General features: G+C 41.2%; 1 protein-coding gene and 1 long non-coding RNA gene across 11 annotated transcripts in view; one reads left to right on the forward strand and one right to left on the reverse strand.

Moving 5' to 3' along the window:
* The window catches only part of PCSK5 (proprotein convertase subtilisin/kexin type 5), a 464,350-nt gene that overhangs the window by 325,425 nt on the left and 122,007 nt on the right, over positions 1-16,918 (forward strand). The window contains exon 21 of one of the 8 annotated variants that reach the window (XM_059924946.1): positions 482-1,112. The exons of the other annotated variants lie outside the window; for them this stretch is intronic. Coding sequence (XP_059780929.1) covers positions 482-510 — 29 coding nt within the window. The 3' untranslated portion in view covers positions 511-1,112. Of the gene's footprint in view, positions 1-481; positions 1,113-16,918 lie in introns of those variants that run through there. 8 annotated transcript variants of the gene reach the window in all.
* Positions 1-16,918, reverse strand: part of LOC132367129 (uncharacterized) — a 94,348-nt gene that overhangs the window by 67,445 nt on the left and 9,985 nt on the right. The window lies entirely within an intron of this gene.

Here is a 16,918-nt window from a genome sequence, read left to right on the forward strand (position 1 = left end):
GTTTGGATCAGTGGTCAGAAATGAGGAAACCTGATAGATCTTTTTATAACTCTGAGTTGCTCTGTTTAGGAGAGGATAGACTGATATCAGGTTTCTTCATGTTTCATATCAAAGCTCCATTGGTGACCTCATTTGCTTTGAGAATGACCAGCCATCTTGCAAGCTTTAGGCTTCTGACAGCCTCACTTCCAAGATGTCACTGGCCTCACACATGAGAAGAGGAATGATATCAATATAGGTTATCCTGGGAAGTGGGTGCTAACTAAGGTCCCCATCCAAGCAGCAAGGTAGTAAAAAGCCTACCCTGAAAATATGCATTCCTAGACATCAAAGTTAACATTGAACCCAAGGTAAATAATGAGTATAAAGTCTAATGACCCTCTTAATAGCATTGTAGTGATACTGAGTCACGTAATGATTCATATGTAACTAGGGAATCAACTGATTTTGTTGAGTAATTTTCCTCTTCATACCACTTCAGGCCCTTCTGACCCGAAGAAAACAAGTTAGTCCCAGGTATGGCATGTAGAGTCTTACATTTAAAGGCACAGTCTCTAAGTGGACAAAAGCAAGTGAGAGCCTAAAGCAAGGTCAAGCAGATGGTGAAACCAGATTTGCCTGCAAAGAAATCCATTTAACTGAACCCACCCATAATATATGAGGCACAAAGTTACTATGAAGGGAAAAATTAAAATGATGTCTGTGTTCTTAGACAAATAACTATCAATCTGACAGTCAAAATCATTGGGGTCTACCAACATGTGTTCCATTTCTCACTGACCATGCAGGCACACATTGTGGAAATACTGGTTTAACTACTAGTGGTTACTGCCTCGTTTATCTACAGAATATTATTAACTAGAACATAATGCTTTCAAAGTTTAAGTTAATGTTATATATTATGTATAAATATATATATTCATAATGAGATATATGTAATGGATAGTACAAAGTTTGGAGACTTAACAAATGCTCTAACCTCTAGAGACAAAAGTCCTATCTTCTGTTTTCTTTTGTCTTTTGATTTTTCATTAGTGATCCATTGTTAAATCCAAATCCACTTTTACTGAAAAATACTGTACATGTGTAAAATGTTCAGTTGTTTTTTTGTAAAATATAGTAGAATGGTTGTAATTGATACTGGCCAAAATCAATGTTATTCCATATTTTATTTTTTCTATTAAATTAACCTAAGTTCCTGTTTATTTGATCTGTTCGTACCCATGTGCAAACATCTCTGAAAGGGTGAGGTCATGAGTAACTTCTCTGTTTCCACATAGATGCTGAATATGGAGGAAAGGGTGAGGTGAATGAACCACCTAAATAAAGTTGGGGAAAAGGGTGAGCAGAGGTGGGAACTGAAAAAAAAGGAGAAAGTAACAGCAATAGAAGAAAGGATCAGTTTAGGTTTGGTCATGAATGTATGTTAAATCCCATTTTTAGTAAGCAGATTGTGAAAAAAATCTACAAAAGTTTGGTGCAGTGGCTATTGCATTGTACAGATGCCATGTCCAGTGAAAGGGCCACCTGGACCTGCTCTTTTCCTGGTTTCCCCCAGGGCATGGGCTACTGCATACCCGCCAGTGGGTGTATGGAAGGGTGGGGACCAAGGGGCTGGGCACAAAGAGGTCGGGCAGCAGGGGCAGGTGTGAAAGCTGTTATAGAAGATGACCTTGTTCAATTGACTAATATCCTGTGTATCACTGTTAGTTGGCTGTATCCCTGGAGGCCTAGAAGATGACTTTTCTAAAATCAATCTCCAGTACATGCCACAGGGTAGGACTGTATAGTTAGCAAAAAACAACCGTGGATTATAGATCTTTGTGAACCCTGCTTGAGATGGTCACTAGCCTTGAAAGTTCAATGCCCTGTCTTTTGCAAAAAGAAATGAGAAATCAACAGAAGTGACACACATGTTGCACTCCAATTAGGTTTAAAGATCTGGGGATACAAAAAGGTATAAGAGAGAGCTGCTGCCATGAAGTCCCATTACAGAAATGGAGAGAAACTAATTTTATTGACCACTTACTATGTGCTGTACAATATGGGAATATAGAGTATATATATACTGATATAAATATACCTCTTTTAAGTTTCACACAAACTCTAGAGCAGAGACATGTATTATCCTCTGTTTATAAATGAGAAAGCTGAGGCGTATGGACTTGAAATAAATTGATTGGGATTACATAACCAGACTCAGAATAATAAAAATAAAATTCAGTATTAAGGCCATTAATACTAAGTAGTGAATTCTAAATCTCAGTTGACTGAGACACTAAGTTGTTAAGTTCAGACAGGCAGAAATTCCTTTGAATTGGATTGGTCAGGCCGAGTTTCCTAGAGCAGTCTGGACTAGCATTGGTTCTTGGAGGATGGCTAAGGCTTAACTAAGCAGATGGGACTAAAGCAGGAGGAGCGTTACCAGTGAACTTGCTGCACAAGAGGTGTTCAGGGAAGCAAGTCAATCGTTTTAATGCTTTTTAATCTAATTAGCCTGTTGCTACAAAGGACAGTGATTCAACATTTGATGGATCAGTCAAGAAGAATCGACATTTTTAAACTTTCCAAAAGATGGATAGTGTGCCCATTCTTTTCAATTCCCACACCGATGGAAGACCTTGCTAATCATCAATATCCATCTGTGGACTGATCAGCATTTTCTCACCTTTCACCCCAGTATTAGGGCCTTATCATCATGCTACTGATCTATCAGACTCATGGTTTTCCACCCAACAGTCTACTCTTCATTTTGAGGAACTTGCACACTGAGTGCTTCATAGAGAAGGGCAGGTAGTTGTTCTAGTAACTACTAAATTAAAATTTCTCCATCTAGTGATCAACACTGTAGGCACATCTGAGTATGGAAATATTAAACACCCCATCCCCCTCATGTAGAAAGAATATCATGCAGCTAAAATATAAGTGGGCATGCATTCTCAACTGCTTTCATATGATCATTCAGATTCACACAAAGGGCAATGACAGACAGCAGCTTGACGATTGTGGAGAAAACTGGAGGCAACTTCCGCTGTGGCCTGGCCAGCTCAACACTGCCGCCTTCCATCTGCTGATACAAAATGGCAGCGGGAGCACAAAGGCCAGCTGCAGCCCGACCTCACCTGGCCCAGGCTGGGCCCTGGGCCCCAAACTCAGTATGTGTGAATGACAAAGTATGAACCTGCTTCTCCTCCCTGGTTGACAACCATTTCCAAAGTTATTTTTGTTGCAAACCTATAAAATCTGAAATTCTCGGCAGAATACTTTGGAGCCATTGACAAATTTAGCAGGGCATAGCCAAGATGGACTTAATTTCACTGTGGCTCATTGCAGCAGCTTGGCAGTAGAGATGGGGCTGTAATCCATACAATCATGTCTCCTCTTCCTCATGAGAGGTGAAGATCTGGCCCAGAGTCAATTCCTGGGCAAGAAGGATGCAGTTGTGCAGCATCACTGAGTCTCAGAGGGCAAGTCTGGGACCTGGGAATGCCAGCAGTTCCTTCCTACCTTCTACCTGCAAGGGACTTAGAAGGATGTTTGACTGTCTTATTACTGAAAGATTTTCTTGCAAGATTTCTTCTCTAAAGGGCCACTATTGGGTCCCCTGCCCCCAACAATTGCTGCAACTGTTGCTTTTTCAGGGCCAGGCAACAGGCAACAAAAGATATTTTGCATCCCCACTGCTAGAAATTTCCAGAAACATTCCCTGAGGCCTGAATTGTAAGACCCTTTTTCATTTTATGAAAGAATACATTATTTTAAGAATACAGCGTTTTGAAGCTGGCAGAGTTCTACTAAAATGGCTTTATTTAATTTTGCACCCACAAAAATCAGAGCGACCTATAGAAACTAACTTTCTGTTGCAAGATTCACAACAAGTCAAGGGTGTGGCTGAAACTCAAGCCCACAGCAACAACCTTCTACACAACACTGCCTCCTTTTTATGAGTACCATAGAGAAAACAAGTCCATATATGTTGCAAGGCAGGCGGTAAGAGCCTTTTCCCAAGTGCGGATAGAAATCACACTGTATCCCTGGACTTGGCTTTTTCTCCTTATGAGCCCAAATGAATTGCTTCTGTAAATAACCTTTGAGTCCCTGTCATATACCAAGCTCTGAGGTCCTTCATGCCCTCTTCAAGCTAATGGTCTAGTGGGAAACACAGACACAAAAATGCATGGTTATAATATGAAGCTATCCAATAAAGGGCTAAAAGTCCCATGCCTTGCACGATATGCTTTCCAAGGGCATCCAAAAATAACGTGAAACATTCAAAATAGAGTTGCCTTTAAAATGTGCAAAATCAAATGATATTTTAATTAAATATCTACAAAACGTCAAACTAGTCAACTGCAGCTCAAAACTTAAGGAATCACATATAATTAAACTTAATGTGGGATAAAGCTGAATTTTAATATGTTTGATATGATGTGGGACCCACAGAGGTAGGAGAACTTAGGATCTGCTGGGTTCCTAATTTAACACTGCAAAGGAGGGAGAAATTCACTATTCATTGGGGAGAGGAATATATTTATATATATTTCTGATCTCTTCCCTCAAGATTCCCTCCTGTAGATCCAAATAGCTACTTGCCATTTCCCTTCAGTTATCTAATAGACATCTCAAAATTAACACGTCCAAAATAGACTTCAGACTCACCAATCCCCTAAACATTATTATCACCAAGTGTCTCCTATCTCACCAAATGGCATTAAAATACATCCACCTAAAAACCCATCCCTCCACCATTTGCTCAAACCTGAAATCTAGAATTCCTCTTTTTCCGCCCCCAAATCCAATCCATGAGCAAGGTCCCATTAACCACACCTTCATGATATATCTCGAAGTGGTCTACTTCTCCCCATTCCATAGCTATAATTCTGGATCACACCACCATCCTCTTCACCCTAAACTACTGCCAGAGCCTCCTAACCAGGCTCCCTGCTTCTCTCTGCCTCCTTTCCTCTTTTTTCTCTCCTCCCCTATCATTCTCCACACAGATAGCAGAGTGCTATTACAACTACAAAATCTGATTTCGCCTCTCCCTATTCACTCAGAATAAAATCTGAACTCCTTACCTGAGATCTTTCTGATCTCTTTTCATGCTTCCCTGCTCATCATATTCTAGTCATACCAACTTTCTTTTTGTTCTTCAAACAAAACTAGCTTATTTGTGCATCCAGACCCCTGCTCTTCACATGGCTGGTTTTTTCTCATCCTACAGGTCTTAGTTCAAAAATAGCTTCCTCGGGAAGCAGCTCCACACCTGCCCACTTTTTTGGTCTTTTCATAGCACATACCACAAACGTGACATTCTGTCGTTCATTGACTTGTTTACTGTCGGTCTCTCCCTCAGCACTGCGACAGCTGGGGTTTTGCCCATCTTGTTCACAGCTGTATCTTACAGGTCTAGCACAGTGCCTTGCTTAGTAAATATTTGTGGAATGAATGAATAAAAAGACATCAGAGAGAAATGGCATTAGACATAAGCCTTGAAGGATAAGCAGGAATTTGTCAAAGAAGGTGAGGATGTTGGAGTAGGACTTGAGAGAGAGAGAGAGAACCGGTACAAAGGCACAAAACCATCAAAGGGCTTGTGGACTGAGAGGCAGGGAGTGGGCAGGGTGGGCAACTGAAGGGAGGGAATGGGAAGACCCCGGAGGTCAAGTTGCAAAGGGCTAGGAGGGGCTATTGCCCTTCCTCCACCTCCTTGTACTCGGAGTCATCAACCCTCTTTTCAGAGAGGCTAATTGACTTACTTGCTCAAGGACCACATCAAGTCAACTAGTGGCTTCCTGCCAACAAATTCGGGAGGCATTCAGTGAGACAGAATGCTGAGGAGGCTGTAATTTGCTTCAGTCCCCAGGGGATTGATGGCTGCATTGAGCCAGCTAAATGAAAGGACAGGGTACTAAGTGGAGCTCAGCCGTCAGATTAGCTCACATGAGAGAAGGCAGCCCATGGCTTCTCTTCCCTGGGATGTCCATGGCCAGAGCAACAAATTAGGTAAGGCCTGTTTGCAAGGCCTGTTTGGGGACAAGGGCTGGCTCAGAATCTTCTTTTCCTTCTAAGAGAAAACCCCTTGCCCTCTAAACTGTCATTACCAGAGATGAGTAAAAGGAAAGAAAGTAATATGTGAGCAACTCCCTTTCATAACAACAGAAACAGTAACTCCCATATATGGAGTACTTCCTATGTGCTAATCACTGTGCTCAGTTCTTTATATGAGTTATTTCATTCGATATTCCCAATAGCCTGACTTTATTCTCTTTTCATAAATGAGAAAGCAGATGAGGTAAATGCCTAGGGCACCCCAGTGGTTAAACGGAAGATCTGGGATTAATTTAAATCCATACAATCTGATATCAGAGTCTCCAAGAGAAATATAAGAGCCAAGGAAGATGTCAAAACAAACTTCAGGCCGTGACCGTGGAGCTTGCATCAGGATTGTATATGTTACCTGACAGCGTCTGGTCCAGGGTCCACGCTGTCTCTTGTGAATTGAGCAATGTCCACCCAGGACTACTCAGCATGGCCACATAGTGCTTTGTGTGACCAAGCTAGGAGTGAATTTCAATATCATCATGAGAATTAGTAGCAACCAATGGGCCATGTGGGCAAAAGAAATCAGAAAGGACCTAAAGGAAATGAGGCAGTGGCTATTAAGAAATGAGGATGTGATGGTTCCCTTTCATGCTAATTTTTCTTTGTCTTGGAAGCCATCATTTGCATACTCTAGCCTCAGATGAAATGAGGATGAAATAGAATGGAGATATGGGGAACACATAGAAACATTACAATACTCAAAATCATAACATAATACAAATTCCATGAGTTCCTTTGACAAATCTAGTAAAACATAAATTCTTCTCAGGTGATATTAAACAAGATTTTCTTGACACTCATATCCATAACTGTTACAATATAATAAAAGCTAAACTATCAAGAAAATGTAAGGTTTTTAATCATGTACAGGAATGTGATTTTTAATTGACTTGTGTCATTAGAAGAGCCACAGATATGACAGGAACCATGAGTCATCTTGACCATCTTCCCTTGATCATTCCCATATCTGATCTATCAGCAAGTCAAGACAGTTCTACCTCCAAAATATGTCTTTGATCCATTTTCTGTCCTTCACCTGTACTGCCACCATCCTTGTCCACACCACCCTGGGTCAAGCTACTTCCCACCTGGGCTGTTGCAACACCTCCTAACTAGCCTCACTGAATGTACCCCTTGTGTCCACACTCCAACATGTCCTCATCTACTTCCTCTAATCTATTCTACATAACAGCCAGAGTGCTCTTTCTAAAAAGTCGAAGCTCACATGAGACTCTGCTGTTTAAATCCCTCCCATGGCTTCCCATTTCACCTAGGAAAAAGTTGAAATTCCTTTCCCTGGTCATGAGGCCATGGTCAATCTGACCACCCACCTCTCGAAAACTCATCTCGTGCCATTCTCTCCCTTCCTTCATATTTTCTAGCAACACTGACTTTTCCTGATTCTTCTATTCTGCTTTGTAGGCTAGAACTTTCCCACATGCCATTCTCCGTACTTTAATGCTATTCCATCCCTAATCATCTATATCTGGCTAGCACATTTCTTATCTGGGTCTCAGTTTAAATGTCATTCTTCATTTCCTGATCCTTCTAGACAAGGTTAGATCTCCTTATTATAAGCTCTCATCCATGCCTCTACTTTACTTTCATATCAATTATATTACAAACATCTAGTTAGTTGTAGGAGTATCTGTTTGCTGTATGTGATTCTCAGTACAAGGTTTGTTCCATGGGGACAAAGTCTATAAATGTCTTACATCTCATGAATCTAGCAAAATGTCTTTCATAGAGTAGGTACTTGATAACTCTTTGATCAGTAGTAGATGAATAAGTCAATAAATGAATAATTAAGTGAATAATTGAGTAAATAACAATTTACTCAGGAAATTGCCCTGGACCAGTTATTGGTATAACTAAGCTCTAATCTTGATTCTGTATAACTTCAGTATAGCCCTCTATGTGTCCACCTCAGTTTCCCCATCTTCAGCATCATCCCTGTAAACCATTCCAGCCCTTCTGCTCAATGAAAAGGGAAAATCCCGGGAGATTTCATGAAGATTCTATCACCAGCCCTAAAACACACACAAAGCCTTTGTCACAAACTCAGTAAAGCTAAAGCTAGGACCTTGCCACTAAAAGCGTGCAGCTGGGAGTTGGTTGGTGTGGTGACAGAGTTCTAAAGTGTACCGCCCAGATTCCCATCTGTTCATTGCTGTGAAGGGACTTTGCAGATGGAATTAAAGGTTACTATCAACTGACTTTAAAATAAGGAGATTATTCCTGAATTATCCATGCAAGCCCAAGGTAGGTCAGAGGGATGTAGTAGAAAGAGACAGAGAAGGCATGAGGCAGAGGAGGGGATCAGAGAGATTCGAGATGAGAAAAGGATCTGACTCATAGTTGCTGGCTTTGAAGAGGCAAGAAGGAAGCCATGAGCCAAGAAATGCATGCAGTCTCTAGAAACTGAGAACAATCCCCAGCCAACAGGTGACAAGGAAACAGGGACCTCAGTCCTGAACTCTGCCATCAATTTGACTGAACATGGGGCAGATTCATGCCCAGAGCCTCCAGAAAGGATGTAGCCTGAGACACATTAATTCCAACCTTTTAAAACCAGGAGCAGAGAAGCAGCTGAGCCACACTGAGCCCAGACTACTGACCTACAGAATGGTGAGAAAATAAATGGGTGTTTTGGTAAGCCATAAAAGTTATGGTTACTTGTTACCGCAGCAATAGAAAACTAATACATATTAGCTTATTTTCATAGCTGCGACCTGAAGGGCAGGCTTCTAATTAAACACATATGTAAGGGCCCACTTTAATCTTCTCCAGATATCTTAGAGGGTAGGTGCTATCTTTTTACTCTCCCTTTGCCACGCTACAGAGCACCCGTATCTCCCCAAGGGGAGCTGTTACACATGGCTAGTGCCCCAGTTTTTGTAGCTAAAGTCCAGGGGCCAGGAGGGCTTGCATTCCTGGGTCCCACAGGACTATAACAAACAGTTCGTGGCTGGCTACCAACCCCAGGGCACCTGTGCATAGAGAAGACTGAAACATACCCCCAATCTCTTTGTGAAAGAAGCCTATATGCTTGCTTGGAGCTTTGTCCTGAGAGCAGACTTCTGATTAGGCACACTGTAGGGTCCTATGAAAATGTGCTCCTGGGACAGAAGCCCGTGGATGCCATCTTTGCACTCTCCCTCTGCCTCACTCCAGGTGGCTGGTATCTCCCAGAAAGGAACTTGTACAACTTGTCTGGCACCCTGATTTTGTGACTACCACACAGGGGATACATCTACATCACCTGGTTCTGGTGGCCAGTGGGGCTTACCCTTGCAGTCCCATAGAACTCCATGTGTTTGCATACTTTAAAAGCTATTGCCCGAGGGTCTGGTTTCCAATCAGCCTGAATATAGGTGCTGACTGAGATCCTCCCCTTTGGGACACTGACAACTCTTGGCACTCTCCAGCTACTGGGACCCACCAAAAATAAAAATAGGCTGCTTGGACAATCACAGAGATTTGAGAAACCACCAAGATCTAGGGCAGGACTGAATGACAAGCTTCATACCCTACACAAGGTCACTCCCTCAAGACCGGGAGAAGTGGCTGTTTTATTTTATGCATAGAAACCAACACAGAGAGTCAAGAAAAAATGAAAAAACAAAGGAATATGTTCCAAATGGAAGAACAAGATAAAACCTCAGAAAAAGTCCTTAATGAAATGGAGGTAAATGATTTACCTGATAAAGAGTCCAAAGTAATGGTCATAAATATGCTCACTGAACTTGAGAGGAGAATGGATGAACACAGTGAAAACTATTAGACATGGAAAAGAAATTGAGGAAGACACTAGTAAATGGAAAGATATTCAGTGCTCATGGAAGAATTAATATTGTAAAAATGTCATACTACCCAAAGCAGTCTGCAGATTCAGTGCAATCCCTAGCAAAAGTCCAATGGCGGGCTTCCCTGGTGGCGCAGTGGTTGAGAATCTGCCTGCTAATGCAGGGGACACGGGTTCGAGCCCTGGTCTGGGAAGATCCCACATACCACGGAGCAGCTGGGCCCGTGAGCCACAACTACTGAGCCTGCGCGTCTGGAGCCTGTGCCCCGCAACAGGAGGGGCCGCTTTAGTGAGGGGCCCGCGCACCGCGATGAAGAGCGGTCCCCGCACCGCAATGAAGAGTGGCCCCCGCTTGCCGCAACTAGAGAAAGCCCTCGCACGAACCGAAGACCCAACACAGCCAAAAATAAATAAATAAATAAACAAACAAACAAACAAACAAACAAGCATGTTAAAAAAAAAAAAAGTCCAATGGCAATTTTCACAGAAATAGAACAAACAATCCTAAAATTTGTATGGAACCACAAAAGACACCAAATAGTCAAAGTAATCTTCAGAAGGAACAACAAAGCTAGCAGCATATTGCTTCCTCATTTCAAATTATATTACAAAACTATAATGATCAAAACAGTATGGTGGTATTGGCATAAAAATAGACACATAGATCAATGGAACAGGATAGAGAACGCAGAAATAAACCCATACATGTATGGTCATTTATATTCTGACAAAGGAGCCAAGAATATACAATATGTAAAGGATAGTCTTTTCAATAAATGGTTTTGGGAAAACTGGATAGCACAAAAGAATGAAACTGGACCACTATGTAACACAATACACAATACTAACTTAAAATGTATAAAGGATTTGAACATAAGACATGAAACCATAAAACTACTGGAAGAAAACATAGGTGGTAAGCTCCTTGTCATCTGTCTTCGCAATAATTTTTTGAATCAGACAACAAATGCAAAAAATAAGTGGAATTACATCAAATTAAAAAGGTCTGCATAGCAAAGAAAACCATTAGTAAAATAAAAAGGCAACATTTTGGAAATAATATATCTGATAAGGGGTTAATATCCAAAATACATAAAGATCTCATACAACTCAACAGCAATAAAAACACACAATCTGATTTAAAATGGGCAGAATATCTGAAAAGACATTTTCCCAAAGAAGACATCCAGATAGCCAACAGGTCCATGAAAAGATGCTTAATATCACTAGTCGTCAGGGAAATGCAAATCAAAACCACAATGAGATATCACTTCACCCGTTAGAATGGCCATTACCAAAAAGACAACAAATTACAAGTCTTGGCAAGAATATGGGTAAAGGGAACCCTTGTGCACTGTTGGTGAGAATGTAAATGAATGCAGCCACTATGAAAAGAAGTTTTCTCAAAAACTTAAAAATAGAATTACCATATGATCCTGCAATTCCACTTCTGGGCATATAACTGAAGGAAATGAAATCATTATCTCAAAAAGATATCTGCATGCCCATATTCATTGCAGTATTATTTATAAGAGCAAAGATGTGGAAACAACCTAAGTGTCCACTGATGGACTAATGGATAAAAGAAATGTGATACACACACACACACACACAACTGAATATTATTCAGCCATAAAAAAGAAAGAAATCTTGCCATTTGCAACAACATGAATGGACCTTGAGGGCATTATGCTAAGTGAAATAAGTCAGACAGAGAAAGACAAAACTGTATGATCTCACTTATATGTGGAATCTTAAAAAAAAAAAAAGTATCTCATAGATACAGAGAACAGATTGGTGGTTGCCAGAGGCGGGGGTGGGAGGGTGGGTGAAATGGGTAAATGGGGTCAAAAGGTACAAACTTCCAGTCATAAGATATACATCATGGCAATGTAATGTACAGAATGTAATGTGTAATAATACTGTATTGCACATTTGTACGTTGCTAAGAAAATACTTCTTAAAAGTTCTCACCACAAGAAAAAAAATTTTTGTAACTATGTATCATGACAGATGTTAACTAGATTTATTGTGGTCACCATTTTGCAATATATACAAATATCAAATTATTATGCTGTATACCTGAAACTAATATGTTATATGTCAATTATATCTCAAAAAATAGAATAATTTTAATTAGAAAAAAGGAAAACTAGTACAATTAGAACAGACCCATTCAATCAGAATATGTATTTTTGCAATCTCTCAAGATGATCTGTGAACACATGAAAGTTTGAGATGCACTGCCATGGATGAGCACTTCTTTCCAGAGTGTGAGAAGCCTACCCTTGATTTATTGAGAGCCACTGCTGAAAACTTCATGCTGCTGAAGGATGCACACTGAGGAATTAGGCAGCTGGTCCTTGGCTGGCTATTAACCAGGCAGAACTGAGGCAAGTTAGCAGCACTTTAGGTCAAAGAAACAACTAGTGAGCAGCTAGAGTGTTCTGATCCCCAGCCTGATCAGGGAGCCTGATAGACCCAGCTATTTGACTGAAGGTGCGAATTGGGAATTTGTTTACAGGCTCCCAACACGGGCTCTCAGCAGTTAATGGGGCGACAAATTCTGCCTGTAGCTACTTTAACAACCCAGCCAGATCAGCAGTAAGCTCTGCCTTGATACCATTTGTACTCATTGAGATAAAGGGCCTGTCCTTGTGACAATTTTCCATGTCTGTTCTTTCCAATGAGCTGCATGATCAGCCACATTTTTGGCAGATGGACAAGTGTGAGCCTTATCCTTCTCTACTTCCCTTAGTACAGATTCAAATTTATCATTGGCTTACTGAAAACCTACTTTAGGTCAGGCACAGCACTAGTGCCTTCTGTGTTCATTACTTGGCAACTCAGTGTGGCTGTCCCCATTTCAAGGTGAGGGATCAGAGGACTCAAGTGGTTGATTGCTCTCTCAAGGCCATGTAATTAGCCAGGTTTCCCGCTCCTAGTTTAGTTGTTTTCCTCCAACAGCAAAGCTGGCCCTGTCTGTTACTCTTCTATCCACATTCCAGCCTTCCAAAGTCCTCCTAGCCAGGTGGCATATCTTCCACCACCCCTACCCATTTATGTAGTTTTGAGCAGAGACTAGGTTGAACCTAGTATATTATACTAAATAAGTCTCCATCCATCTCTATCTAAATGAGTCTCAATCCATCCATGCCAGGAGATCGTTCAATGTCACAGTTACATTCACAGAATATGAAGGGAGGTTGCTGGGTTCACGCCTTGGCTCTGTCACTTACTAGCTGTGAGATCTTAGGAAGTATGCTTAACCTCTCTGCGTCTCTGCTTCCCCATTTGTAAACTAAGGATGATAATCATCTCTCTCTCCTAGGGATGTTGTGAGGATTAAATGACTTAAAATGATTAAAGCACTTAGGACAGCGCTTGTATGTATTAGACACAATATATGTTGGTTATTACTATTCCTAAGCCAAAAACTTTGGATTCATCCTTGATGCCTCTTGCCCTACATCTGACCTATCACTAAATCGAGTTAACTTACCTCTTGATTGGGTCCTCTTCCCTCCATGCCACCACTACCACACGAGGTTAGCTACCAATATCACTTGCCAAAAGAAATCTGCAAACCATTCTCCTGGACCCTCTCCAGTTGCTGCTTTACAAAGAAGCCAAAGTGGCATCTTAAAATTGCAAATCTGATCACATACTCTTTCGCTGAAACCTGCTGCTTTTTAGGTATATCTGGGAACTTTTAAGATCCGCAAGACCCTGCAAGTTCTGCCTCCCCCACCCCAATTTCTTCACTCTCTCCCTGTCTCCCCTCCATCCAGTCTGGCCTCCTTTCAGTCCCTCACACTGGCCAAGCCTCCTCCTGTATGGAACCTTTGCAGACGTGTCTCCCACTCCCACCCCCTGTGTCCGATTATCTCCTCCCTCAGCACCGCTGGAGTCACAATTTTACATTTGCTTTTGTGATTATTTGACTGATAGCTGTCTACCATTCCAGACTGTAAGCTCTATGAGGGCAGGAAGTGCATTTGCTTTTTCTCACCATTGTATCCTCAATACTTAGCACAGTTACTGGCATATAATATTTGCTCAGTAATTTGTGTTTTAATGACTAAAAGAATGAATGAATGAATGAAAATACTGTGGCACAATTTTAGAGGCAGGACAGGTAAGGGTTGGTGCTTCCGACGGTTTGACTCCTGCTTGGGGGGAGGGAGGGTGAGGATTAAATTATGTTAGATCCAAAACATCAAGTCATTGGCTGGATAACTGTTGATTTGATGCAGCCTTTGCCCGTGTGTCGCAAACTATTTGGAAGCAGCTGAGCCACACAAGAGGAACAACCGGAAGTTGGTTCGGCAAAGGTATCATTTCAAAATACAGAGGTCTTAAGGGTTATATAAAAACCAGAAGCTGAAAAATAGACTTTACACATTCTCACTACTTGACATCTATTATTTCTTTAGGGAATACTGCCTAGAAAGATCTTATCCCCACCGAAATATATACCCCTTAGTTTGCTACTATCCCACTACTAGGTTAGATCTTATTCCCTCCTCCAGCTCTGTGGCAGTAAAACTCCACGACCCAGACCTCGAGAATGAAGACCCACCTATGCTGTTCCTACAGAATACAGTGTGAGGAAGTGGCCAGACATTTGAAGACCACGGAGGGCTTCTTAGGGTTGACTGGAGCAACTTTACCTTTGATATCTATGCTAGAAAGGAAGCCGACTAATAGATATATCATCTGGGAATATTCAAGCTCACTAAATCCTTCATGAGACTGGGAGAACACGAGGTCAGGCCTCCTCCAGAATTGATTTCAGGCCCTGCCCCATCCTGTGATATGTGTTCTCTGGGCTTCTGTTCATTGTAGTTCGGGCTCTCTGTCTTGTAAGCTCCAAGAACACGGGGGTCACATCTAGTGCTGAGAATTCCCGATACACGTAGGTGCTTTAAAAATGTTGATAATGCAAGACAGTTTGGTACTGGCACAAAAACAGAAATATAGATCAATGGAACAGGATAGAAAGCCCAGAGATAAACCCACGCACATATGGTCACCTTATCTTTGATAAAGGAGGCAAGCATATACAGTGGAGAAAAGACAGCCTCTTCAATAAGTGGTGCTGGGAAAATTGGACAGGTACATGTAAAAGTATGAAATTAGAACACTCCCTGACACCATACACAAAAATAAACTCAAAATGGATTAAAGACCTAAGTGTAAAGCCAGACACTATCAAACTCTTAGAGGAAAACATAGGCAGAACACTCTATGACATACATCACAGCAAGATCCTTTTCGACCCAGCTCCTAGAGAAATGGAAATAAAAACACAAATAAACAAATGGGACCTAATGAAACTTAAAAGCTTTTGCACAGCAAAGGAAACCATAAACAAGACCAAAAGACAACCCTCAGAATGGGAGAAAATATTTGCAAATGAAGCAACTGACAAAGGATTAATCTCCAAGATTTACAAGCAGCTCATGCAGCTCAATAACAAAAAAACGAACAACCCAATCCAAAAATGGGCAGAAGACCTAAATAGACATTTCTCCAAAGAAGATATACAGATGGCCAACAGACACATGAAAGAATGCTCAACATCATTAATCATTAGAGAAATGCAAATCAAAACTACAATGAGGTATCATCTCACACCAGTCAGAATGGCCATCATCAAAAAATCTACAAACACTAAATGCTGGAGAGGGTGTGGAGAAAAGGGAACCCTCTTGCACTGTTGGTGGGAATGTAAATTGATACAGCCACTATGGAGAACAGTATGGAGGTTCCTTAAAAAACTAAAAATAGAATTACCATATGACCCAGCAATCCCACTACTGGGCATATACCCTGAGAAAACCATAATTCAAAAAGAGTCATGTACCAAAATGTTCATCGCAGCTCTATTTACAATAGCCAGGACATGGAAGCAACCTAAGTGTCCATCATCGGATGAATGGATAAAGAAGATGTGGCACACATATATAATGGAATATTACTCAGCCATAAAAAGAAATGAAATGGAGGTATTTGTAATGAGGTGGATGGAGTTAGAGTCTGTCATACAGAGTGAAGTAAGTCAGAAAGAGAAAAACAAATACAGTATGCTAACACATATATATGGAATCTAAGGAGAAAAAAAAAAAAAAGGTCATGAAGAACCTAGTGGCAAGATGGGAATAAAGACACAGACCTACTAAAGAATGGACTTGAGGATATGGGGAGGGGGAGGGGTGAGATGTGACAGGGTGAGAGAGTGTCATGGACATATATACACTACCAAACGTAAAATAGATAGCTAGTGGGAAGCAGCCGCATAGCACAGGGAGATCAGCTCGGTGCTTTGTGACCACCTGGGGGGGGGGGTGGGATGGGGAGGGTGGGAGGGAGGGAGATGTAGGAGGGAGGAGATATGGGAATGTGTGTATATGTATAACTGATTCACTTTGTTATAAAGCAGAAACTAACACACCATTGTGAAGCAATTATACTTCAATAAAGATGTTTAAAAAAAAAATGTTGATAATGATGTCAACAGAAACAACATCAGTCTCCTTTTGTTGTCTCAGGCTAATTATCAGATAACTCTAAAACAGAATAGAGATGATGTTTATCCGTATCTAAGGGTTTCATAGCAAATACTCTCCAGGCAGCAAGCAGAATTTCTGACTCTGTGTTGGATTCCTCCTCTTCTCTCCTATATCCACCATTGAAAGACCTTATACCATAGTCACCAATCACTACGGAAAATCTGGAATATCCTTGAACCATGCACATCGGCCACTTCCTACTGCCTGTGCTAAACACTAACTCAGAGTAGCAAGCGGCCTGGGCCAAGATGGTGACTGTCCTTCCAAAAGACTCTGAGAAGAATAGCACAGAGCAGTGGTTCTCAAACTTAAGCAGAGAGCAGAATCTGGAAAGCTTGTTCAAACACAGATTCCTGCCACCCCACCCCAGAGTCTCTGATTCAGTACGTTCAAGGTGGAAGCTGAGAATTAACATTTCTAATAATGTAATAAT

Source organism: Balaenoptera ricei, chromosome 6, assembly GCF_028023285.1.
Source record: "Balaenoptera ricei isolate mBalRic1 chromosome 6, mBalRic1.hap2, whole genome shotgun sequence".
Taxonomy (NCBI): Eukaryota; Metazoa; Chordata; class Mammalia; order Artiodactyla; family Balaenopteridae; genus Balaenoptera; species Balaenoptera ricei.